At 44.1% G+C, this 26,194-nt stretch overlaps 2 protein-coding genes and 1 long non-coding RNA gene across 4 annotated transcripts; 2 read left to right on the forward strand and 1 right to left on the reverse strand.

Annotated features, from left to right (window-relative positions):
* Positions 1 to 797: 797 nt before the first annotated feature.
* Positions 798 to 2,253, forward strand: LOC127913193 (uncharacterized). The gene is made up of 3 exons (XR_008085161.1): positions 798 to 1,307; positions 1,355 to 1,495; positions 1,716 to 2,253. It is a non-coding gene; the product is annotated as an uncharacterized LOC127913193 (long non-coding RNA).
* Positions 2,254 to 2,390: 137 nt separating this feature from the next.
* On the reverse strand, positions 2,391 to 8,525 carry LOC118360368 (uncharacterized). Of its 2 annotated transcripts, none has more exons than XM_035739635.2 (3): positions 7,804 to 8,525; positions 2,633 to 2,871; positions 2,391 to 2,494 (listed from the first exon to the last, which is right to left on the reverse strand). In XM_035739635.2, the coding sequence occupies exons 1-3, from the start codon at positions 8,153 to 8,155 to the stop codon at positions 2,405 to 2,407; spliced, it is 681 nt and encodes a 226-aa protein (XP_035595528.1). In that variant the 5' UTR covers positions 8,156 to 8,525; the 3' UTR covers positions 2,391 to 2,404. The 2 variants fall into 2 exon arrangements, with proteins under 2 accessions (XP_035595528.1, XP_035595527.1); XM_035739634.2 differs by having other exon boundaries at positions 2,633 to 2,874.
* A 1,681-nt stretch (positions 8,526 to 10,206) lies between these two features.
* Positions 10,207 to 26,093, forward strand: LOC118360601 (differentially expressed in FDCP 6 homolog). Its single transcript, XM_035739843.2, has 10 exons — positions 10,207 to 10,489; positions 18,319 to 18,459; positions 18,553 to 18,738; positions 19,129 to 19,356; positions 20,437 to 20,692; positions 20,853 to 21,151; positions 23,486 to 23,652; positions 24,133 to 24,331; positions 24,793 to 24,883; positions 25,445 to 26,093. The coding sequence occupies exons 1-10, from the start codon at positions 10,343 to 10,345 to the stop codon at positions 25,639 to 25,641; spliced, it is 1,911 nt and encodes a 636-aa protein (XP_035595736.2). The 5' UTR covers positions 10,207 to 10,342; the 3' UTR covers positions 25,642 to 26,093.
* Positions 26,094 to 26,194: the final 101 nt, after the last annotated feature.

Below are 26,194 nucleotides of genomic sequence, written 5' to 3' on the forward strand. Positions count from 1 at the left end.
TGGCCGGGGTAGGCCATCATTGTAAAATAAGAATTTGTTCTTAACAAATCAAATTTATTTATATAGCCCTTTGTACATCAGCTGATATCTCAAAGTGCTGTACAGAAACCCAGCCTAAAACCCCAAACAGCAAGCAATGCAGGTGTAGAAGCACAGTGGCTAGGAAAAACTCCCTAGAAAGGCCAAAACCTAGGAAGAAAGCCTGGTTCCTCTCTAGGTATGTGGGGTGGCCAGTCTTCTTCTGGCTGTGCCGCATGGTCCAATAATAATAAGACAGAACAGTTGAAACTGGAGCACAAGCACGGCCAGGTGGACTGGGGACAGCAAGGAGTCATCATGTCAGGTAGTCCTGGGGCATGGTCCTAGGGCTCAGGTCCTCCGAGAGAGAGAAAGAAAGAGAGAATTAGAGAGAGCACACTTAAATTCACACAGGACACCGAATAGGACAGGAGAAGTACTCCAGATATAACAAACTGACCCTTGCCCCCCCAACACAAACTACTGCAGCATAAATACTGGAGGCTGAGACTTGCCTGGAGGCACAGACTTGCCTAGTTCAATATAGGTTTAAAAAAAATATATATATTTTTTTAAATAAGCATCTCAAATATGTCAGACAATTGAAAAATATCAGGGCAAGGTATTGCCAGGAGGCATGGCTAGATTATAATGGCACTATAGGTGTCTAGCCATATCTCAGGGCAAGGCAAAGTATACTTTCAATCTAGACTTACATAAAATATATACACTACACATCACATTATTCAAATCTCACTAACTTACTAAATGGTGCAAATGACAATATTGGCACAACAGGACCACCCAATGGAACAACAGATGGCAAACCAATGGGTCGGAGCCCATCACATCAATTAGCCAACTAATTCATTAACCCATCAACTTGCATGGAACCAAAACCCATCAACAGCAAGAGAACAGCCAATCACTGGTCTAAGAGGATGACTCCAAGCAACAACCCACACAGCCTTGGGATCCAATCAAAAGTAAAGGCCCTAGTCAACCCATTGCAGTCCAAACCCATGGGGCACGGTGGCGGTGCTTAGAATAGGTCATACTTGTCATATTCACCCAGGTACAGCGGGAACACCATTGTCATCATCCAGCAAGTCATCCAGAAGAGGCAGAACAATGACCTAGTCAAGAAGCTGTCTAAGTCATCCAGAAGAGTCAGAACAATGACACAGTCAAGAAGCTGTCTATGTCATCCAGAAGAGGCAGAACAATGACACAGTCAAGAAGCTGTCTAAGTCATCCAGAAGAGTCAGAACAATGACACAGTCAAGAAGGTGTCTAAGTCATCCAGAAGAGTCAGAACAATGACACAGTCAAGAAGCTGTCTAAGTCATCCAGAAGAGGCAGAACAATGACACAGTCAAGAAGCTGTCTAAGTCATCCAGAAGAGTCAGAACAATGACACAGTCAAGAAGGTGTCTATGTCATCCAGAAGAGGCAGAACAATGACACAGTCAAGAAGGTGTCTATGTCATCCAGAAGAGGCAGAACAATGACACAGTCAAGAAGCTGTCTAAGTCATCCAGAAGAGTCAGAACAATGACACAGTCAAGAAGCTGTCTATGTCATCCAGAAGAGTCAGAACAATGACACAGTCAAGAAGCTGTCTATGTCATCCAGAAGAGGCAGAACAATGACACAGTCAGATCCAGAAGAGTCAGAACAATGACACAGTCAAGAAGCTGTCTAAGTCATCCAGAAGAGTCAGAACAATGACACAGTCAAGAAGCTGTCTAAGTCATCCAGAAGAGTCAGAACAATGACACAGTCAAGAAGCTGTCTAAGTCATCCAGAAGAGTCAGAACAATGACACAGTCAAGAAGGTGTCTATGTCATCCAGAAGAGGCAGAACAATGACACAGTCAAGAAGGTGTCTAAGTCATCCAGAAGAGTCAGAACAATGACACAGTCAAGAAGCTGTTTAAGTCATCCAGAAGAGTCAGAACAATGACACAGTCAAGAAGCTGTCTAAGTCATCCAGACTCATGGCATGGTGCTGTTGGGTGAGAAAAAAAGAAGCTTTTTACAATTTAGAAATGCATTCAGTGGTCACAACAATATCACAAATATCTGTTTCAGTTTACATTTATCTATGTTGAACTGTGTGTGTGTGTGACATTAATACGATCATTGAAATACCACAAGATGATCGTGGCGGCGATGGGGTCTGTAGCCTTGAGGCAGGTCATACCAACAGAGACACTCCATCTTGAAGGGACAGCATCCATGACACATGAAGAAACTACATCTTATTTTCTGGAGTTGAAACAGAGCATATGTTTACCACAATCAAACGATGATGCCAGAACCCCGGAAATCCATAGTGACATCTGGTCGAGAGAATGGTAAAAGCTGACCTGCATCTTTAAAGTTACGGATAAGGGTTTCCTTTGGTTGTCCTTCCACCCAGTACTTGTTGGGGATGTAAAACGCCGACTTGACTCTGCACTTTTGGCAACCCCTTGGGAAGAGAGATAAAGTTGTTGGTTACTTCGACAAGTCAAAAAAATGTTTTAAAAAACATAGGACACTGCCGACAGTAGATGATCAAAAACTGAAACAAGCCACAACAAACTAACATTTCTCCCCATTCGCTTACTTTGTAACTTCTTCCTGGAAGTTTTGTTTTTTTCTCCAGGTGACACTGTAGCTCTGGCAGGATGCCGAAGCGCCTATCCCCAGCGCTGGTCTTCTCGTACACCGTCTTCATGCAGATGCCACAGGTCACATCTTTACTCAGGTTGAAGTTTGTCCTGGTCTGTCTGGAGGGCAAGGGGAGAAAGAGGAGGCACCACACTCTGCTGCCTCCGCCATCGCTGTCTCCTGGGAGGAAGGCTCCTGCTGGGAACAAATGTAACAGGTTTCAAGTGCTGCTTAGCAGTATTGCTTCCGCACTCAACATCCTTAATGGTAGTTCATATTGCGACCTCCGCTTCGCCGACACGCGACCACCCTGTTTGACAACATACTAAGCAGTTGCGCCTCCAAAAAGGATCCAATTCGGCAGCGCCAGTAGAGAAAGAAATGTCAAGCTTTTGGGAAAGCTTACAGGACAATCTTTGACTCTGTTACACAAAGAACATAACAAAAGCCAAAAGGCTCAATAAATATTTCCGTGTACCATTAGAGAATACTATTGATGATATTTTAGTTTCTTAACACATTTGTAAACATTTCTCATTTCTCTTTGCTTTGTCATTAAGGGGTATTGTGTGTAGATTGATGAGGAAAAAAATACTATTTAATACTATTTACATTTTAGAATAAGACTGTCGTAACAAAATGTGGAAATGTAAAGTGGTCTGAATGCTTTCCCGAATGCACTTTATGTACAGTTGAAGTCAGAAGTTTACATACACCTTAGCCAAATACATTTAAACTCAGTTTTTCACAATTCCTGACATTTAATCCAAATAAAAATTCCCTGTTTTAGGTCAGTTAGGATCACCACTTTATTTTAAGAATGTGAAATGTCAGAATAATTGTAGAGAGAATGATTGATTTATTTCATCACATTTCCAGTGGGTCAGAAGTTTACATACACTCAATTAGTATTCGGTAGCATTGCCTTTAAATTGTTTAACCTGGGTCAAACATTTTGGGTAGCGTTCCACAAGCTTCCCACAATAAGTTGGGTGATTTTTGGCCCATTCCTCCTGACAGAGCTGGTGTAACAGAGTCAGGTTTGTAGGCCTCCTTGCTCGCATGCACTTTTTCAGTTCTGCCCACAAATGTTCTATAGGATTGAGGTCAGGGCTTTGTGATTGCCACTCCAATACCTTGACATTGTTGTTCTTAAGCCATTTTGCCACAACTTTGGAAGTATGCTTGGGGTCTTTGTCCATTTGGAAAACCCATTTGCAACCAAGCTTTAACTTCCTGACTGATGTCTTGAGATGTTTCTTCAATGTATCCACATAATTGTCCTGCCTCATGATGCCATCTATTTTGTGAAATGCCCAGTCCCTCCTGCAGCAAAGCACCCCCACAACATGATGCTGCCACCCCCGTGCTTCACGTTTGGGATGGTGTTCTTTGGCTTGCTAGATTCCCCCTTTTTCCTCCAAACATAAGGATGGCCAAACAGTTCTCTTTTTGTTTCATCAGACCAGAGGACATTTCTCCAAAAGGTACAATCTTTGTACACAGCACCCAGACTACAGTTGCAAACCGTAGTCTGGCTTTTTTATGGCAGTTTTGGAGCAGTGGCTTCTTCCTTGCTGAGCGGCCTTTCAGGTTATGATGATATAGGACTCGTTTTACTGTGGATATAGATACTTTTGTATCTGTTTCCTCCAGCATCTTCACAAGGTCCTTTGCTGTTGTTCTGAGATTGATTTGCACTTTCCACACCAAAGTTCGTCCAAAGTTCCTTCATCTCTAGGAGACAGAACGCGTCTCCTTCTTGGTCAGAGACATATATTTAAAGAGTTGGGCCAATGAAGTTTCTGCATTATGATGCATTTACATTGCCCCCTCCCTAATTTCCCTATTTTTGGTACTGAATGTTATCAGATCTTCAACCAAAACCTAATATTAGATAAAGGGAACCTGAGTTTACAAATAATATATGTGGTGTAACAGGGAATGTCTAGAATTCTAAAAGTTGGCTTAACTAAATTTATGGGTCTGGGTGTGGTGTGACCGGGGTTCAAACCTTTTTTTTAACCGATCATTGAACTTAACACTTTAGCTAGTTAAAGCTAGAGGTGAAAGACTCTATGATTTTTGGAGTAGACTCAGACTCCTGTGGTTGGAGTCGAATCTTCCTCGACTCCCAAAACAAACTGAAACCTCTGCGCATAGCTTACACAACAACTCAATATTGCAGAGTCCTACTAAGAAGACATTTTGCATTCTAGAATGAACTGGCATTAGCATGATGCTTATCAACTTATAACAAGGCCTATTTTGTATAAATATAGAAGGTGGTGTGTAGGAACTAGAATTATTCAGTCATAATTCCGCTGTGCACAGCCTTGACAGATCACATGGGGTTATGTGGTGCACTATGCTGATAAACCCATTCTTTGCGGTGTTACACAGCCCTTTCTGGATGGGGATAGTATTACTTGAAATGTTTATGTAATTATTATACAAGCATGTGTGTTATTCCAGTGGACGATTCACAAAGGTTTAGTTTTGACAAACTGCCCTGTAATTATTTTTCATTCAATTAACGGAAGTCTGGAGTGGAGTTTTTTTTTTTTAAATTAAGACGTCAAGATAGTTTTCAAAGTCATGTCTAGACAAGGCTACACTGATAACTCATGCTTGGCTGCCAAATGTATAGGTGCCCCCGTAATATTTACATTGAGGAAGTGTGATCATAATCATTATTTCAGAAATCCATGATAAACCTCTCTTAATAAATACGCCCCCGCTCCCCATCCTGCTGATTCCAGCTGCTGAACAGTATAGGCATAATTAAAGTGACCATGGCAACCACCCAGTCTCCTTCGTTGCAAAAATACTGAATCATAGGAGAATGGGAGTCGAGGAATCGGTTATTTTGGAGGCAGTAAATTCCATAGCAATGGCATTTCAAATTCAAAGTTTGAATGAAGTTAAGTGATACCAAGTTTCAACTACAAGTTTAATCAATAACAGAAATCAGTTGTTTTAGTCGCACAAGTTGATCAAAACAACTTGTGCTCTACAACCGGATGAAATGTTGAACATTGCAGCAGATCAAAGACTGAACAACATTTAAAAATATATATATTTATATATATATATATATATATATATGGGCTGTGTTAGAAAACCACACAGGAACACCACTCCACCTTCCTGTTTAAGTGGGGCGGCAGGGTAGCCTAGTGGTTAGAGCGTTGGACTAGTATCTGTCGTTCTGCCCCTGAACAGGCAGTTAACCCACTGCCAGGCCGTCATTGAAAATAAGAATTTGTTCTTAACTGACTTGCCTAGTTAAATAAAGGTTAAAAAAAATGTCTGCATAAATGATGGGTAATGGGAATTTATATGTTTGTGCTTTTCTTATAACTCATTTCTGTGTTCAGTAGATGCAGTTTGGCAGTACGCCCAGACCTTGTTTTGAGAATGAACGAACAAACAAACAATCTCAGTTTCAAGGTCTCAGCTTAGAGAGAAAGAAGCCTTGAGGTATTTGTCAATCACATGAATGAAACAAAACGGTAATGATTCATTATGCTAAATCATGCAAGTATAACTTGTCTGTGTATAACTGTATATAAGACAACTGCTGGGTCTGCCCAGGGAGAGCTCCTGATTGACATGTGTACTATGATGCATTGAGTTGGTTGGAACATCTCCAGCACGCTGACAATAAACAATGATTCATTTAAGATTGACTTCGAGTGTCCCTGTGTAAGAATTTCCACAGCATATGCAAGAAAGATGTCTATACTATAGCTAAGAAAGTAATACTAAGTGTATGTTGTGTAGTAATAGTTTGGTCTATTTCCACTAATGCGGTATTGTAAACACATTGTTCGTGGCCGGTGTGTGAGTGTTTGCAGACTTTTTGCACAGCTTTGACAGTGCGACTGATAGTAGTGGTGGCGCTTGGCTTGGAAGTGCAAATTCAGTGCACACAACATTCTATAAGTGTTATTTGACATGTCTAATTAAAAGCTTATTTAACACATCGAAGTGTTATGACATCTCTTTGACACGCAAAGACCCAAACTGCATTTAATGTGCCTCACCCGAATAAATTAGTCTATTTTCACCTTAATTAAACTACTGTTCTATTTTGGTGGTGCACATGTAGCCTATAGCCTGTTTTAGAGAAATGTAATCATCAAATATTGTAAGAGCTCTCACTGTCTGCTTACATGCCCCCTTTATTTATCCTAAGATTCTGACTTGGTGTACACTATAAGAACGGCCCATGTTCTGAATTTTGTCGCTGTACATTTCAAAAGTGCTAAACATGTAATTATATTGACTAAGTCAGTCCTAGCTCGCTTAATGTCTTAATCAGAATTACAGATTTCCTTATAAGCTTGTCGTCCCCTTATGCCATAGTTTGTACATCTCAATTGTCAGTAGAAACCACATTTGTTTAATTAAGGAAGTCAGCCATATCAGCTATGTGTTTTTTAAGGCAGTAAATGAGGCTGAATGAACTGTTATGCTGACAGACAAGGCTCCGCTGATAGCCAGGTATAGCAGTGGTAAGATGTTGGGACTGCTGTTAGGACAGCTTTATGAAGGCCCTAACAGTTTGTGGGCACCGTTTGTCACCATTATAGTGCAATTAATGTATTGTTTAATGGTGTATTGTGTAGTGGCTTTGCAGGCATGTATACCGCATTTTAAAAAATCCCCCACCAAGATTTACTCAAATCACCACTGAACCTGACAGACCTTGAGATGATCTGCAGAGAAGAATGGGAGAAACTCCCCAAATACAGGTGTGCCAAGCTTGTAGCGTCATACCCAAGAAGACTCGATGCTGTAATTGCTGCCAAAGGTGCTTCAACAAAGTACTGAGTAAAGGGTCTTAATACTCATGTAAAATTTCCATTAATTTTCTTATAACTTTGCACAAATTTCACACCGTCACACTGTGTGTAGATTGCTGACAAAAAAACAAACAATTTAATCCAGTTTATAATAAAGCTAACGTAACAAAATGTGGAAAAAGTAAATGGGTCTGAATACTTTCAGAATACACTGTATTCACTATATAAGTCCAAAATATTACAGTGAAGCATATCACCTCCCGCTTAACATCTTATTTTGAATATAACCAATGACAGATATTTAATTGACTCTTACCTGTATAGTTGGTAGCAGCAGCTGGACTGTCTTGTCTGCTGTGGCTGGTCTTCACCTTCTCCAGTCTCTCCTCTTCCCCTCTTTCATTCTGTTGGCTGCCAGACCCATTCCATGATACCCTCGAGATGGGGAGGGCAGTGGGGCGGAGAGGTCGAGGTCCCCCAACCCCCAGCAGGTCTCCAAAGTCAGAGGCCACTGCCTCTTCCTCCTGTGCAGTCCATATGATATCAGCTGCTGTGTCCAGGGTCTGTGGAGAGTTTGGGCCACACAGGGGCAATGTGCTGTTAGCCCCAGTCTCCCAATTGACCTGTTCTAGGTGCTCAGGGGAGGGTAGCTGCTGGAACCCATCCATGTGACCTTGTCTTCTGGTCAGGCTGCTATAGCGCCTCTTCCCCGTCTGTCATGATGGTGCAGACAAGGCCTTCCTATTCATGTGACGAACCGGGTAATTATTCAACAACAACCACATATAGGCCCATCTCAAAACGAAACCCAGGTAGTGTTCTTTAACTAGGAAAGTTAATTAAGAACAAATTCTTATTTACAATGAAGGCCTACCAAGAGGCAAAAAGCCTCCTGTGGGGATGGGACAAAAAAAAATAAAGACACGCATCACAATAAGACACCACGACAATACAGAGACCGAAGACAATGCAGCAGGACACAAACATGACACAAAACATGCGTGGAGGTGAACATGACTACAGTGAATGTGGGAGCAATGTGAGGGTTAAGTGTTGTAATTGTAAAGTGGCTGTTCCACTGGGGGCACACACACAACATAGTGCAGCATTTGTTAGAAGTTATTAGGGATTTATTTGTTATGTTTTTATTTTCATGGTAGTACAGAATTGGGCAGATCATGATTAATCCTACATTCCAGCATAGTAGGTGGCGGCATGCACTTAAAATGATTGCTTGCGGACCCCCATGATATCGAAGGAAACTGACTGTGCTTGAATCTGAAAGTGCAGCAAATGAAGTGTGTGATAATGAATAGAAAAGTGAAATCAAAGAATGGAACAAAACAAGCATAGGTTGTAGACTGGTCCAATAATGTATTTCTTTTTGGGTTGCGTTTTCTAGACAAGGAGTTTCATTTGGGCAATCCATTTGTAATATTCAGGACTGTGAAGAAAGCAGTGGGAAAGGTGGATTCAATCAAGGTGATTAGAAGCAGCCTGGTTTTGGTTAATTTTGTTGATGAAGAACAAAATAATCTGTGAATGGAAAATGTAACTGTGGTGGGGATCATACTTCAGACTTCCCTGAGCACCCTGTTAGGGTGAAGGAGGTCAAGGTGTCAAGGATCAGGGCTGCGCAGCAGATCTCCTATGTGGAGGTGGTGAAGGGAGTCAAAAGAGACAACAATGTTGAAAATATGACAGTGGATGCATTGCAACCAGTTGCTAGTGTTAAATCAATGGAGTGATCTGGATACACTAATTGTGAAGGTGGATTTTGTGGCATTTATAGCCACAGCAATTAATTGTACAGCACGTGTGTTTAATTAGTCGGGTATCATATCTGCAGCCAATAAGTTTTGGGGAGGACTGTTGTCCCTAGGAAATGTCCCGCCCTCAGTCTTCTGAGCCTGTTGGGAACTGATTAGAATTAGTTTAATGCAATATATATATATAAATATTAAATGTGTATATTTAAAACATATTTAATGAATTTCTCTTATGATCGTTTGTATGATATTTTACCTACATGTTTTCTATAAGCATCAACCAGTGGATCTTGCGCCGGGTATATGTGAAACGGCTAGCTAGTTAGCCGTTTCACATCCGTTACATATACAGACGGCTGATGTGGACATCTATGCTCCTATAAGGGAGCAATGGTGGCAAATCGCCGAATGGTGAAGAAAATCTATCCGCTCGAAAGCACCATTACCTGCCGATCATCAGGTCTCCGCAAAGACACGCATCACGGTCATCGGAATTGCTATTGGGTCAGTGTTATATAGGCTAGTATCTTGGCGTAACAGTATAGACTTTACGTCCGTCCTCTCGCCCCGACCTGGGCGCACACGTCAACAGTCACCCTCGAAGCATCGTTACCCATCGCTCCACAAAAGCCGCGGCTCTTACAGAGCAAGGGGAACCACAACTTCAAGGTCTCAGAGCGAGTGCCGTCACTGATTGAAACGCTACCAGCTCGCCCCACCGATAACTAGCTAGCCATTTCGCATCAGCTACACTGGCAAAGGAGAAATGCTCACTAATAGGGATGTAAACAAATTTGTGCATACAATTGGAGAGAAGTACATTTTTGTGTGTATGGAAAATGTCTTGGATCTTTTATTTCAGCTCATGAAACATCGGACCAACACTTTACATGTTGCGTTTATATTTTTGTTCACTATATTAAAGGAGTATGTCAGTCTGTTATTGGACCCTTACACTACAATGCCCCGCCAGCAGGTGGCGCAACTGAGACTGACTGGTTTAGTAGTGCAGTCATCACAGCAGGGCCCCACAGTCAAAGCACTACTGGGTGTGGGTGGCTCAAGAGGCTATCACAGCGTAGGGGCATGTATCGAGAGGAGGGAGGGAGAGAGAGAAAAAGTTATGCTGCTGTAGACATGGACCTACGCTCAGAGCTCCTCAAGTCTATTTGGTATGGTTTCACTGCTCTGGATCTTGAGAAGAGTGGGAAAGTGTCCAAGTCTCAACTCAAGGTGAGCACCTGGATTCATTTCAGCCAAAATTGATGGGATTTTACTAAGGGTTTTGGCCCCATGTTTTAGGGGCACCGTCTTCTAACCAAGGCACCCAGCTCTCTCATTTCCGACCTCATGAGGATCTTTATTGGGGTAGCTGGAGTCATCCAATAATATATAGTTATCTGGGTCAATAAAAATATACTTTTGACATTAGTGAAGATGAGCAGAACTGGTCCTGAATAACTTGATATGCTGTATGTGTTTGCTAGATGATAGGTGGTAGATTTTCTGCTGATCTTCATCTGATTAAGTGTATTTCCTGGTTGAGCAAACCTTCATGGCACATGCTCTGTGTGTGTCACGTTATTAGCTGATTGTTTTAGTGTTGTAATAGGGCTCGCAGTGGTAACTATATTTTTCCCATGGGTGGGAGAACAACACTGATGACAGTGAAATAGTGCACAGTAGCGGCAATGTGTGAGCTGGAGAGTTACGGTTTGCGCTGCGTTTCTATGAATGGAAGGCCTCATCACCAAGTTGTGACCAGGCTGGTCCATGATGTCACCACATGCAGTGCAATTGGTACTGTGGCACTGAGCACGACCAGAGAGCTTGTCACCACATCGCCACTTGTACTGCAGTTCACGTACATCTTCAGTGCTTATTGATATGAACCTAAGTGCCAGTGTGTTGGTGCCAACTCCCTGTCACGCTGTTTGGCTTGACAATGAACAATGGAGTTGGCCAGAGCACAAACAAACATCAGACCAGGCTATATTGTTACATGGTGTGGGACCAGTCCCACTCTCCTTCATCAAGCTCCATGATTCAGCCATGTGCTCCTGGCCTGGCTTTCACTATCAGAACCTCGTGACTAGGCTTATCCCTGTCATGCTGGTACTGGCAGACTGGTCTGGAGTATGGGCCAGTCTAGAGACCAGGGAGTCAGGTTCATAGAGGCTGAAGGTCCCCAGGCCACACAGGTCTTGGTGTTCTTTAAAATTGAGAAATATATATTACTAAACTGAACAGAAATAAGAAGAAACTCTATTATGAAACTAATATAAATTCTATAAAAATCTTTGGAGTAAAAGGCACTCAACATGTACTGCATTGACACAAATGACTGATGATTGGCTAAAATAAATTGATAATAAGAAGATTGTGGGAGCTGTACTGTTAGACTTCAGCGCAGCCTTTGATATTATTGACCATAACCTGTTGTTGAGAAAACTTGTGTTATGGCTTTACATATGCTGCCATATCATGGGTTGGGAGTTATCTATCCAATAGAACCGAGGGTTTTCTTTAATGGAAGCTTCTCTAATGTAAAACATGTAAGGTGTGTTGTAGCGCAAGGTAGCACTCTAGGGCCTTTTACTGTTAAACAAAGCCTGTGTGTCTATGTACGCTGATGATTTAACATTATACACATCAGCGACTGCAGCTAGTGAAATCATTGTAACCCTAAAACAAAGAGCTGTGGTCAGTTTTGTAATGGGTGGTTGGTTAATAATAAACTGGGTCCTGAACATCTCTAAAACGAAGAGCTTTGTATTTGGTACAAATCAGTCCCTAAGTTCTAGACCTCAGCTGAATCTGGTAATGAATGATGTTGCTGTTGAGCAAGTTGATGGGGGAGAACTTCTTGGTGTCAGCTCAGCGTAAAGTGTCATGGTCAAGGAATAATTGTTGTGAAGATGGGGAGAGGTCTGTCTGTGATAAAGAGATGCTCTGCTTTTTACGCCACAGTCGACCAAACAAATCCTGCAAGCTCTAGTTTTATCAAATCATCTCTATTGCCTGATGATATGATCATGTGCTGCAACTAAGGACCTAGAAAAGCTGCAGCTGGCGCGGAACAGAGCAACACGTCTTGCCCTTCAATGTAGAAAGAGGGCTAATGTCAACAGTATACATGTCAGTCTCTCTTGGCTCATAGTAGAGGAGAGATTGGCTGCATTCATTTTTGTTTTTGTGAGAAATATTGTGAAATTTAAACTTCCCTGTATAATCAACTTACATATAGATCTGACAGACATAACCCACCAGACATTTCAGAATTAATTCAAGGGAACCCAACGTATTATGTAGAGCCATGATCACATGGAACTCCTTCGGATCTCAAATTATTCAAGCAAACAGCTACATTTGCTTTAAAAACTAAAACACCTCACAACACACCTCTCCCCTATAACTCACATGTATATGTACCAGTGTACAGAATGTATGCGTGTAACTGTCCAGAGGAACTTTTATGTTTCCATTGTGCTTATTTAAATTGTGTGTAGTGAAATGTTTTGTATTATGTCATATTTTATGTTTTGTGTGGACCCCAGGCAGAGTAGCTGCTGCTTCAGCAACAGATAATGGGGATCCCAATGAAATCCTTGGTTCAGTTGTGAGAAGAGGGTTGAGTGAGTGAGGGAGGAGAGGAGGACAGGATGTGGTGAGGATGTGTCAGAAAATGAAGGCTGGGTTCTACACGGGTTTACTGAGTCTCAAAATAAGATACATATCTCTCAACTTCTATTTCAGTAAGGTCCAGTCATTTATTCTTGTTTTTCATGAGAGCATCCTTAATCTTATCAGAAGGTCTAAAATGGCAGTTGGAACATTGTTGTGTGAACACAAGAAGCTCTCGTGAAGTAACCCAATAGATATTTGACTGAGTATATTACACATGCCTGGTCAGCAGTTTCACTATATCCTTCTCCTGTATTTTGACGTGATGGGTACATGATGCACATTTCCTCTAAGACTAAAATACTGCAATGATTCAGCTTTTGTGTTTCAGGTCCTTCTTAAACTGTCAAAGTATTTCATGCTCTTTTCTGTCTGACAGAGACAAGTCTGTACAAGGTTTATAAACAGGTCTTGGCCAGATACTATATTGACGTCTGTTACGTTCAGTATTTGTTCATCTTCTGCACATCTACCATTCCAGTGTTTAATTGCTAAATTGTATTTACTTTGTCACCATGGCCTATTTATTTCCTTAACTTACCTCATTTACACTCCCTGTATATAGACGTTTTGTTTTCTTTTGTTCTACTGTGTTATTGACTGTATGTTTTGTTTATTCCATGTGTAACTCTGTGTTGTATGTGTTGCACTGCTTTGCTTTATCTTGGCCAGGTCGCAGTTGTAAATGAGAACTTGTTCTCAACTAGCCTATCTGGTTAAATAAAGGTGTTCTCAACTAGCCTACCTGGTTAAATAAAGGTATTCTCAACTAGCCTATCTGGTTAAATAAAGGTGTTCTCAACTAGCCTATCTGGTTAAATAAAGGTATTCTCAACTAGCCTACCTGGTTAAATAAAGGTGTTCTCAACTAGACTATCTGGTTAAATAAAGGTATTCTCAACTAGCCTACCTGGTTAAATAAAGGTGTTCTCAACTAGCCTACCTGGTTAAATAAAGGTGTTCTCAACTAGCCTATCTGGTTAAATAAAGGTGTTCTCAACTAGCCTACCTGGTTAAATAAATGTGTTCTCAACTAGCCTACCTGGTTAAATAAAGGTGTTCTCAACTAGCCTACCTGGTTAAATAAAGGTGTTCTCAACTAGCCTACCTGGTTAAATAAAGGTGTTCTCAACTAGCCTACCTGGTTAAATAAAGGTGTTCTCAACTAGCCTACCTGGTTAAATAAAGGTGTTCTCAACTAGCCTACCTGGTTAAATAAAGGTGTTCTCAACTAGCCTACCTGGTTAATTAAAGGTGTTCTCAACTAGCCTACCTGGTTAATTAAAGGTGTTCTCAACTAGCCTACCTGGTTAAATAAAGGTGTTCTCAACTAGCCTACCTGGTTAAATAAAGGTGTTCTCAACTAGCCTACCTGGTTAAATAAAGGTGTTCTCAACTAGCCTACCTGGTTAAATAAAGGTGTTCTCAACTAGCCTACCTGGTTAAATAAATGTGTTCTCAACTAGCCTACCTGGTTAAATAAAGGTGTTCTCAACTAGCCTACCTGGTTAAATAAAGGTGTTCTCAACTAGCCTACCTGGTTAAATAAATGTGTTCTCAACTAGCCTACCTGGTTAAATAAAGGTGTTCTCAACTAGCCTACCTGGTTAAATAAAGGTGTTCTCAACTAGCCTACCTGGTTAAATAAAGGTGTTCTCAACTAGCCTACCTGGTTAAATAAAGGTGTTCTCAACTAGCCTACCTGGTTAAATAAAGGTGTTCTCAACTAGCCTACCTGGTTAAATAAAGGTGTTCTCAACTAGCCTACCTGGTTAATTAAAGGTGTTCTCAACTAGCCTACCTGGTTAAATAAAGGTGTTCTCAACTAGCCTACCTGGTTAAATAAAGGTGTTCTCAACTAGCCTACCTGGTTAATTAAAGGTGTTCTCAACTAGCCTACCTGGTTAAATAAAGGTGTTCTCAACTAGCCTACCTGGTTAAATAAAGGTGTTCTCAACTAGCCTACCTGGTTAAATAAAGGTGTTCTCAACTAGCCTACCTGGTTAAATAAAGGTGTTCTCAACTAGCCTACCTGGTTAAATAAAGGTGTTCTCAACTAGCCTACCTGGTTAAATAAAGGTGTTCTCAACTAGCCTACCTGGTTAAATAAAGGTGTTCTCAACTAGCCTACCTGGTTAAATAAAGGTGTTCTCAACTAGCCTACCTGGTTAAATAAAGGTGTTCTCAACTAGCCTACCTGGTTAAATAAAGGTGTTCTCAACTAGCCTACCTGGTTAAATAAATGTGTTCTCAACTAGCCTACCTGGTTAAGTAAATGTGTTCTCAACTAGCCTACCTGGTTAAATAAATGTGTTCTCAACTAGCCTACCTGGTTAAATAAAGGTGTTCTCAACTAGCCTACCTGGTTAAATAAATGTGTTCTCAACTAGCCTACCTGGTTAAATAAATGTGTTCTCAACTAGCCTACCTGGTTAAATAAAGGTGTTCTCAACTAGCCTACCTGGTTAAATAAATGTGTTCTCAACTAGCCTACCTGGTTAAATAAAGGTGTTCTCAACTAGCCTACCTGGTTAAATAAAGGTGTTCTCAACTAGCCTACCTGGTTAAATAAAGGTGTTCTCAACTAGCCTACCTGGTTAAATAAATGTGTTCTCAACTAGCCTACCTGGTTAAATAAATGTGTTCTCAACTAGCCTACCTGGTTAAATAAAGGTGTTCTCAACTAGCCTACCTGGTTAAATAAAGGTGTTCTCAACTAGCCTACCTGGTTAAATAAAGGTGTTCTCAACTAGCCTACCTGGTTAAATAAAGGTATTCTCAACTAGCCTACCTGGTTAAATAAATGTGTTCTCAACTAGCCTACCTGGTTAAATAAAGGTGTTCTCAACTAGCCTACCTGGTTAAATAAAGGTATTCTCAACTAGCCTACCTGGTTAAATAAATGTGTTCTCAACTAGCCTACCTGGTTAAATAAAGGTGTTCTCAACTAGCCTACCTGGTTAAATAAAGGTGTTCTCAACTAGCCTACCTGGTTAAATAAAGGTATTCTCAACTAGCCTACCTGGTTAAATAAAGGTGTTCTCAACTAGCCTACCTGGTTCAATAAAAGTATTCTCAACTAGCCTACCTGGTTAAATATAGGTGTTCTCAACTAGCCTACCTGGTTAAATAAAGGTGTTCTCAACTAGCCTACCTGGTTAAATAAAGGTGTTCTCAACTAGCCTACCTGGTTAAATAAAGGTATTCTCAACTAGCCTACCTGGTTAAATAAATGTGTTCTCAACTAGCCTACCTGGTTAAATAAAGGTGTTCTCAACTAGCCTACCTGGTTAAATAAAGGTGTTCTCAACTAGCCTACCTGGTTAAATAAATGTGTTCTCAACTAGCCTACCTGGTTAAATAAAGGTGTTCTCAACTAGCCTACCTGGTTAAATAAAGGTGTTCTCAACTAGCCTACCTGGTTAAATAAAGGTGTTCTCAACTAGCCTACCTGGTTAAATAAAGGTGTTCTCAACTAGCCTACCTGGTTAAATAAAGGTGTTCTCAACTAGCCTACCTGGTTAAATAAAGGTGTTCTCAACTAGCCTACCTGGTTAAATAAAGGTGTTCTCAACTAGCCTACCTGGTTAATTAAAGGTGTTCTCAACTAGCCTACCTGGTTAAATAAAGGTGTTCTCAACTAGCCTACCTGGTTAAATAAAGGTGTTCTCAACTAGCCTACCTGGTTAATTAAAGGTGTTCTCAACTAGCCTACCTGGTTAAATAAAGGTGTTCTCAACTAGCCTACCTGGTTAAATAAAGGTGTTCTCAACTAGCCTACCTGGTTAAATAAAGGTGTTCTCAACTAGCCTACCTGGTTAAATAAAGGTGTTCTCAACTAGCCTACCTGGTTAAATAAAGGTGTTCTCAACTAGCCTACCTGGTTAAATAAAGGTGTTCTCAACTAGCCTACCTGGTTAAATAAAGGTGTTCTCAACTAGCCTACCTGGTTAAATAAAGGTGTTCTCAACTAGCCTACCTGGTTAAATAAAGGTGTTCTCAACTAGCCTACCTGGTTAAATAAAGGTGTTCTCAACTAGCCTACCTGGTTAAATAAATGTGTTCTCAACTAGCCTACCTGGTTAAGTAAATGTGTTCTCAACTAGCCTACCTGGTTAAATAAATGTGTTCTCAACTAGCCTACCTGGTTAAATAAAGGTGTTCTCAACTAGCCTACCTGGTTAAATAAATGTGTTCTCAACTAGCCTACCTGGTTAAATAAATGTGTTCTCAACTAGCCTACCTGGTTAAATAAAGGTGTTCTCAACTAGCCTACCTGGTTAAATAAATGTGTTCTCAACTAGCCTACCTGGTTAAATAAAGGTGTTCTCAACTAGCCTACCTGGTTAAATAAAGGTGTTCTCAACTAGCCTACCTGGTTAAATAAAGGTGTTCTCAACTAGCCTACCTGGTTAAATAAATGTGTTCTCAACTAGCCTACCTGGTTAAATAAATGTGTTCTCAACTAGCCTACCTGGTTAAATAAAGGTGTTCTCAACTAGCCTACCTGGTTAAATAAAGGTGTTCTCAACTAGCCTACCTGGTTAAATAAAGGTGTTCTCAACTAGCCTACCTGGTTAAATAAAGGTATTCTCAACTAGCCTACCTGGTTAAATAAATGTGTTCTCAACTAGCCTACCTGGTTAAATAAAGGTGTTCTCAACTAGCCTACCTGGTTAAATAAAGGTATTCTCAACTAGCCTACCTGGTTAAATAAATGTGTTCTCAACTAGCCTACCTGGTTAAATAAAGGTGTTCTCAACTAGCCTACCTGGTTAAATAAAGGTGTTCTCAACTAGCCTACCTGGTTAAATAAAGGTATTCTCAACTAGCCTACCTGGTTAAATAAAGGTGTTCTCAACTAGCCTACCTGGTTCAATAAAAGTATTCTCAACTAGCCTACCTGGTTAAATATAGGTGTTCTCAACTAGCCTACCTGGTTAAATAAAGGTGTTCTCAACTAGCCTACCTGGTTAAATAAAGGTGTTCTCAACTAGCCTACCTGGTTAAATAAAGGTATTCTCAACTAGCCTACCTGGTTAAATAAATGTGTTCTCAACTAGCCTACCTGGTTAAATAAAGGTGTTCTCAACTAGCCTACCTGGTTAAATAAAGGTGTTCTCAACTAGCCTACCTGGTTAAATAAAGGTGTTCTCAACTAGCCTACCTGGTTAAATAAAGGTGTTCTCAACTAGCCTACCTGGTTAAATAAAGGTGTTCTCAACTAGCCTACCTGGTTAAATAAAGGTATTCTCAACTAGCCTACCTGGTTAAATAAAGGTGTTCTCAACTAGCCTACCTGGTTAAATAAAGGTGAAATAAAAATACATGTAAAAAAAAAAACTCATCCAGATCTACCTGTTGTCCATGTGTTTTAGGTTCTGTCCCATAACCTGTGTACGGTTCTGTCCATCCCCCACGACCCAGTGGCTCTGGAAGAGCACTTCAGGGATGATGATGATGGACCGGTCTCCAGCCAGGGGTACATGCCTTACCTCAACAAATACATACTTGACAAGGTAATGAAATGCACGCATCATGGCAATAGCTGAGTTTATGTTTTTGTTCGTCTCACTCAACATTGTGTGTATAATTATGTTTCCTGCACACAGGTAGAAGAGGGCTGTTTTGTCAAGGAACAAGTAGATGAGCTTTGCTGGACTCTCACTGCTAAGAAGAACTACAAGCCGGGGAAGGACAATAAGAGCGTGTTGCCAGGGAAGGATGCCTTTAGTCTCTGGTGCCTGTTTAACTTTCTGTCAGAGGACAAATACCCTCTGATTATGGTCCCAGATGAGGTGAGTTCAACTTCACCATCCTGTCCTAGTAATAACCTGCCAAACCTCTGAAAGAAATTGCAGACTTGTGGTCCTTTATGCGCAGTAAATCTGGGCTTGCATGGCACATAGCTTCTGGTTTCCTGTAGTCTGTTTTTCACAACTGCTGTTGGCAGTGTTGTTATGATAAGCTACAGGCAGCTTTTAGAGCAGAGCACAGTGGCTCTGCGTGAGAACCAGCAGTCAAGGTTGTTTCACTAAAAACAAAGTGGAGGAGGTTCCCTTATCAATCAAAAACAATACATTTCACTGGTGGCAAAACAAGTGAAAGGCAACCATTCTCACCACAATATACAATGTCAATGTCTTTTTCTATGCCAAATATTTGTGCTCCACACTTTATTTGTTCAGGTGGAATACCTGCTCAAGAAGATGTGTATGGCCATGAGTGTTGAGCTCAACTGTGTGGAGCTGGAGGACTTCATCTCCAAGGATACAGTGCAGCAGAATGGTTTCACTGTCTGGTCCTTCCTGGACATGATGAACTCTGGGAAGGTAACTAGAGGCATGGACCAGGAAATCACCAGCATGGCCATAGAGGAGGTGTACAGGGAGATCGTCGGTGATGTCCTCAAAGAGGTAGGCTACCTGAAAACAATAGAGCAGTATGGTCTGTCTGTCTCTCAGCCGGTCCCACATCGCTCCCTATCCCTCCCGCTTGGCCAGAAAATCTTGATGTTAGCATGTGTGAAGGGATATGTACACTCAGTGGCCAGTTTATTAGGTACACCACGCCGTTCATGAAAATAGTTCGCTCCTACAGACAGTGAGTCACGTGGCCGTGGCTTGCTATGTAAAGCAGACAGGCATAGAGGCATTCGGTTACTGTTCGATTGAATGTTAGAATGGGCAAAATGAGTGACCTAAGCAACTTTGAGCGTGGTATGATCGTTGGTGCCAGATGCACCAGTTCCAGTATCTCAGAAATGGCCGTCCTCCTGGACTTTTCACACACGTCAGTGTCTAGGGTTTACAGAGAATGGTGTAACAAACAAACATCCAATCAGCGGCAGTTCTGTGGGCTAAAACATCTCGTTGATGAGAGCTTGAAGAAGAATGGCAAAAATCGGGCAAGCTAACAGGCAAATAACAGTACAACAGTGGTGAGCAGAACGGCATCTCAGAACGCACAACTCGTCGGTCCTTGTCACAAATGGGCTATTGCAGCTGATAGGTTCCACTCTTATCCGCTGAAAACAAGAAGAAGTGGCTCCAGTGGACACGCCATCACCAACACTAGACAACTGAGGAGTGGAAAAACTTTGCCTGGTCCGCCATCCGATGATGGCAGTGTCAGGATTTGGTGTAAGCAGCATGAGTTCATGGCCCCATCCTGCCTGGTGTCGACGGTACAGACTGGTGGCGGTAGTATAATGGTGTGGGGAATGTTTTCCTGGCACACGTTAGGTCCCTTGATACCCATTGAGCAACATTTTAATTCAGATTGTTCTGGGGGGAAAAGGGGGGGTCCAACCTGGTACTAGATGGGTGTACCGAATAAACTGGCAACTGAGTGTATAAACTGTGTGGTGATGTATCTTCCACCATATTGCTGCCACCACCTTAAAGCTGTGCAAACATTGGTAAGGGCAAAAGGGGATGTGTCAGTGATAAGTTGTTCTATGTCAATAATGTGTGTGTTGACTTTGTGGCCTCCAGGGGTATCTTTGGAAGAAGGGTCAGCTGAGGAGGAATTGGAAGGAGCGCTGGTTCACCCTGAGGCCCGGTACCCTGGCCTACTACACCAGCGAGGACCGCAAGGATCGCCAGGGAAACATCCCTCTGGACAGGGACTGCTGTGTGGAGGTTCTGCCAGACAGAGATGGGAAGAGGTGTATGTTTTGTCTGAAAACTCTCTCCAAGACCTATGAGATGAGTGCCTCAGACACCAAGCAGAGACAGGAATGGACAGCAGGTCTGTGGGGCATGTTCTTCTACTCAGTGATCCCTCTTACTAATAATGCATTCACTCCCAATAGACTTCAGGCTGCTCTAAGAGTGAATATATAATGTGAGCCCTGTGTGGAAGTACTATTGTACAACTTGTTACAGCCTATCCCCCTCCCTCCCCACAGCCATTCAGACAGCCATCCGTCTACACACTGAAGGGAAGACCTCTCTCCACAAGGACCTGAAGCTGAAGAGGAGGGAGCAGAGGGAGCAGCGGGAGAGGAGGCGGCTGGTCAAAGAGGAGGAGCTGCAACGTTTTCGGGCCCTCCAGGAGGAGAAGGAGCGTAAGCTGGCCGAGCTGGAGCTCCTGAAGGAGGCACAGAGGCAGGCCCAGGCTCTCCTGGAACAGGACGAGATGAGGAGGCGTCAGCAGCATGATGAGATGCAGCGGGCCCTGGAGGTGCAGCTCCGTGAGGCAGAGGAGGTGAAGACTGGGAGGGGAGAGGGAGACGGTGGAAAAGAAGCGATAACAAAGGGAGGGAGGTGGTGAGGACAGAGAGGGAGGGAGGGGAGGGAGGCGGTGACAATGGAGGGAGGGAAAGGAAGGAGGCGGTGAGGACAGAGAGGGAGGGAGGGAGAGAAGGGAGGCGGTGAGGACAGAGAGGGAGGGAGGGGAGGGAGGCGGTGACAATGGAGGGAGGGAAAGGAAGGAGGCGGTGAGGACAGAGAGGGAGGAAGGGGAGGCAGTGAGGACAGAAAGGGAGGGAGAGGAAGGAGGCGGTGAGGACAGAGGGGGAGGGAGGCGGTGAGGACCGAGAGGGAGGGAGGGGAGGGAGGCGGTGAGGACAGAGAGGGAGGGAGGGGAGGGAGGCGGTGAGGACAGAGAGGGTGGGAGGAGAGGGAGGCGGTGAGGATAGAGAGGGAGGGAGGGAGAGGAGGGAGGCGGTGAGGACAGAGAGGAAGGGAGGAGGCGGTGACAATGGGGGAGGGAAAGGAGGGAGGCGGTGAGGACAGAGAGGGAGGGAGGGGGAGGCGGTGAGGACAGAGAGGGAGGGAGGGGAGGCAGTGAGGACAGAAAGGGAGGGAGAGGAGGGAGGCGGTGAGGACAGAGAGGGAGAGGAGGGAGGCGGTGACAATGGTGGGAGGGAAAGGAGGGAGGCGGTGAGGACGGAGAGGAGGGAGGCGGTTGAGGACAGAGAGGAGGGAGGCGGTGAGGACAGAGAGGGAGGAAGGGGAGGGAGGCGGTGAGGACAGAGAGGGAGGAAGGGGAGGGAGGCGGTGTGGACAGAGAGGAGGGAGGCGGTGAGGACAGAGAGGGAGGAAGGGGAGGGAGGCGGTGAGGACAGAGAGGGAGGGGAGGGGAGGGAGGCGGTGAGGACAGAGAGGGAGAGGAGGGAGGTGGTGACAATGGTGGGAGGGAAAGGAGGGAGGCGGTGAGGACGGAGAGGAGGGAGGTGGTTGAGAACAGAGAGGAGGGAGGCGGTGAGGACAGAGAGGGAGGGAGGGGAGGGAGGCGGTGAGGATGATGGAGAGGAGGGATGACAGAGAGGAGGGAGGCGGTGAGGACAGAGAGGAGGGAGGCGGTGAGGACAGAGAGTGAGGGAGGGGAGGGAGGCGGTGAGAACAGAGAGGGAGGGAGGGTGTGAGGCCAGGGAGGGAGGGAGGGGAGGGAGGCGGTGAGGACAGGGAGGGGAGGGAGGCGGTGAGGACAGGGAGGGGAGGGAGGCGGTGAGGACAGAGAGGGAGGGAGGGGAGGGAGGGAGGGGAGGGAGGTGGTGAGAACAGAGAGGGAGGTAGGGGAGGGAGGCGGTGAGGACAGAGAGAGAGGGAGGGGAGGAGACGGTGAGGACAGAGAGTGAGGGAGGGGAGGGAGGCGGTGAGAACAGTGAGGGAGGAAGGGGAGGGAGGCGGTGAGGACAGAGAGGGAGGGAGGGAGGGGAGGGAGGGAGGGGAGGGAGGCGGTGAGGACAGAGAGTGAGGGAGGGGAGGGAGGCGGTGAGGACAGGGAGGGAGCAGAGGGAGGCGGTGAGGACAGAGAGGGAGGGAGGGGAGGGAGGCGGTGAGGACAGAGAGGGAGGGAGGGGAGGGAGGCGGTGAGGACAGGGAGTGAGGGAGGGGAGGGAGGCGGTGAGAACAGAGAGGGAGCAGAGGGAGGCGGTGAGGATAGAGAGGGAGGGAGGGGAGGGAGGCGGTGAGGACAGAGAGGGAGGGAGGGAGGGAGGCGGGAGGCAGGGGGTGAGGACAGGGAGTGAGGACAGGAGGGGAGGGAGGCGGTGAGGACAGAGAGGGAGGGAGGGGAGGGAGGCGGTGAGGACAGGGAGTGAGGAGAGGGAGGCGGTGAGGACAGAGAGGGAGGAAGGGGAGGGAGGCGGTGAGGACAGGGAGGGAGGAGAGGGAGGCGGTGAGTACAGAGAGGGAGGAAGGGGAGGGAGGCGGTGAGGACAGGGAGGGAGGCGGTGAGGACAGGGGGAGAGGCGGTGAGGACAGGGAGGGAGAGGAGAGAGGTGATGAGGAGGTTCCAATGAGTACCTTATGAGCATGGTTCTTTTATATAACCTTACAACAAGTTCTATATAGCACCAAAAAGGGTTCCGCTATGGTTATGATCCAAGATCCAACTGTCTGTTTTTGGCAGTCTGTAGAACCTTCTGTTTTGAGTGTGTCAAGGAGGAGGAGGGTGGCGGTTGTGTTGTGTACTGTGGAGGATGGTTGGTGCAGATTTAGAGTGGGTGACAAGGTGTATAGTAACACTGTTTATGCCGATCACAATGCTCTGGGCTCGGTGTCTAGATCTTCTATGCTGTGTGTGTCTCTCCAGTCGCGGGCCAGTATGCAAGCAGAGATGATTCTGAAGGAGGAGGAGGCGGAGCGGCAGAGGAAGAGGATCAAGGAGCTGGAGGGGTTGCAGACGAGTCTGGAGGAGGCCTTGCACCAGGAGATCAAGGCCAGACAGGACGAAGAGGTCTTTAGATACGCACAGACTGGGTAGGGTGCTGCATGCGCACACACACAGTATTCTTCTTCAAACATATTCACTTCCATAGACAGGCTCAGGTAGGGCTAGCAGTCGGCATGTGAAAACGCATCCACTTAGCACGTATAAGCTGCATGTCTTTTTATTGAACACAGCACACCACAGGGAGACAGATGGTGGTGAGAAGCTGATCAGTGTTGAAGGGTGGGCTGTTGCGTTAGTGAGGTTCCTGAGGAAGTAGAGTTTTTAGCAGAGGAAGTTGTCTAGCTACGATCTGTTGGATATGATGACAGGGCTCTGCATGGGCTCTGTCTCAATCTTACATGCAAAAAAATAAATGATCTGACGTGCATATAATACCAAGCGTTAAGTTCGCTGCTTGTCAAAGCGCACAAAGAATCTCAGACATGGCAAAGATATCATAAAGAATATATGCCCTGTGTGTTTTAACTTGACATGTTTCTAAAAAACCTTGAATCTGTATTGCCCAGTTTGCTGTCTGAGGAGGAAGAGAAGATGAAGGCCCTGATGGCCCTCCAGGACGAGCAGGAGGAGTACATCCGGAAGACCCAGAGAGAGAAGCAGGAGCTGAGGCAAGAGATGGAGAACAAGACCCGGGCTCTGGAGGAGGCTCAGCGGCAGCTGGAGGAGGTCAGGGCCAACCGACACCGGGTCGACCAGGACGTTGTGGTGAGTAGCCTACCGTTATCAACACACTGACTACTACCGTTATCAACACACTGACTACTACCGTTATCAACACACTGACTACTACCGTTATCAACACACTGACTACTACCGTTATCAACACACTGACTACTACCGTTATCAACACACTGACTACTACCGTTATCAACACACTGACTACTACCGTTATCAACACACTGACTACTACCGTTATCAACACACTGACTACTACCGTTATCAACACACTGACTACTACCGTTATCAACACACTGACTACTACCGTTATCAACACACTGACTACTACCGTTATCAACACACTGACTACTTCCCTTCACAACAACACTGGGTATTTAGATTGGGCTTAATTATCAACACTAACATCAATGTGGTTAACATTAGAGCCTTATTCATGTCTTTAGTGTGAATTTGTTCCATATGTTTCAATCTCCCTTGTGTCCTGATAGGCTGCCCAAAGGAAGCTTCGTCAAGCCAGCACCAACGTCAAGCACTGGAATGTTCAGATGAACCGGCTGATGAGTCCAGTTGGACCAGGAGGTATGTCACACACATTGAAATGTTGCCATTTTGTCAAGTGTTCAGCATCGTGTGATGTATTGAGGTCACTTGAGTGACCACACATTTCCTTGCGAGTTGACATTTAACTATGCACAAAGAGCAGGGAGCGAGTAAGACATGCGATGTGCAGAACTACTGTACAGTAGTAGGTGTATGTCGTAAGAAATGTCCCTCTTTCTCTGAGGTTGTAACTAGGTTTTGACAACCTCATTTTAGTGTACTTCTTTCTTTAAGCATAGCGTTGATAAGACGTACTCGTGCATTTCTGTGTTATTCATCATATTTTCTACTGTAAACCCGTGGCTCTAGCATCCCTCTTGTCTTTGACACAGTAACTTCAAACCTAAAGGTACACTGATGACTTACCTGCCATTAACCACTGTTCTCGTTCATAACAAGATGACTATGTCAGATTCACCAATCATCACTTATGAATAATTTACCGAGATATACTTAGTTACAATGTGGTCTTGTCCACCAGAAAACAGGCTAAATGTTTGTGTTTCTGTATCCTGTTCTTGCTGGAATGGTTCCATTCAGAGAAGAGATCTTCTGGAGGCTCGTTCTCCCGTTTCCAGATCCCTTCTCAGAGAGATCCCGGCCTGCGTCTGAGACAGCGGTCAGAGGAGCAGGATGACGAGAGCAAGGAGAACGTGGACAGCAGTGGTGCAGGGTTAGGCTGTGAAGGAGAGAGACGTCTCTCACAGACCTCTAACGGAGGCATGGACATCCCCTGAGAGGATATGGTTCTTCTCCTCTAGAAGGGAAAACTGTGTTACCAACTGTGTTTCGTTTGTGGTTTTTGTAATGGAAAAGGTGGAAAGACTGAGCGAGTATGAATTCATCTTTTAGGTGGTGTCAATGTGAACGTTCTGTCTAGTTGACGGAAAAGCATGGATGGGATAAAGGAATTGTCAAGATACATGATGTTAATATTTTAAATATTCTTCTCCCACCAAGTTGCTAGTAAACAATTAGATGTATCATTGGTAGTAAATGTATTATGTCAATAGTATTCCATCACAGCATCTCACGGTATGTTGATAACAAGTCTCCATGTTTTAATGAAGAACAGAATAACCACAAGTGTTTGTTTTGTTGTTGAGAATTTCGTCTGAAAGATCACAAGATGAAGATTTCTTTCATCTCACAAAATGAATTCTGTAAATATATTTACTAAATGAGTCTAGTTTTTTCTCTTCTCTCCCTCTTTGTAATGACAGACAGACAGACAGACAGACAGACAGACAGACAGACAGACAGACAGACAGACAGACGTATTAATAAAAT

The sequence above is a fragment of the Oncorhynchus keta genome, chromosome 28 (assembly GCF_023373465.1).
Source record: "Oncorhynchus keta strain PuntledgeMale-10-30-2019 chromosome 28, Oket_V2, whole genome shotgun sequence".
Lineage (NCBI taxonomy): Eukaryota > Metazoa > Chordata > Actinopteri > Salmoniformes > Salmonidae > Oncorhynchus > Oncorhynchus keta.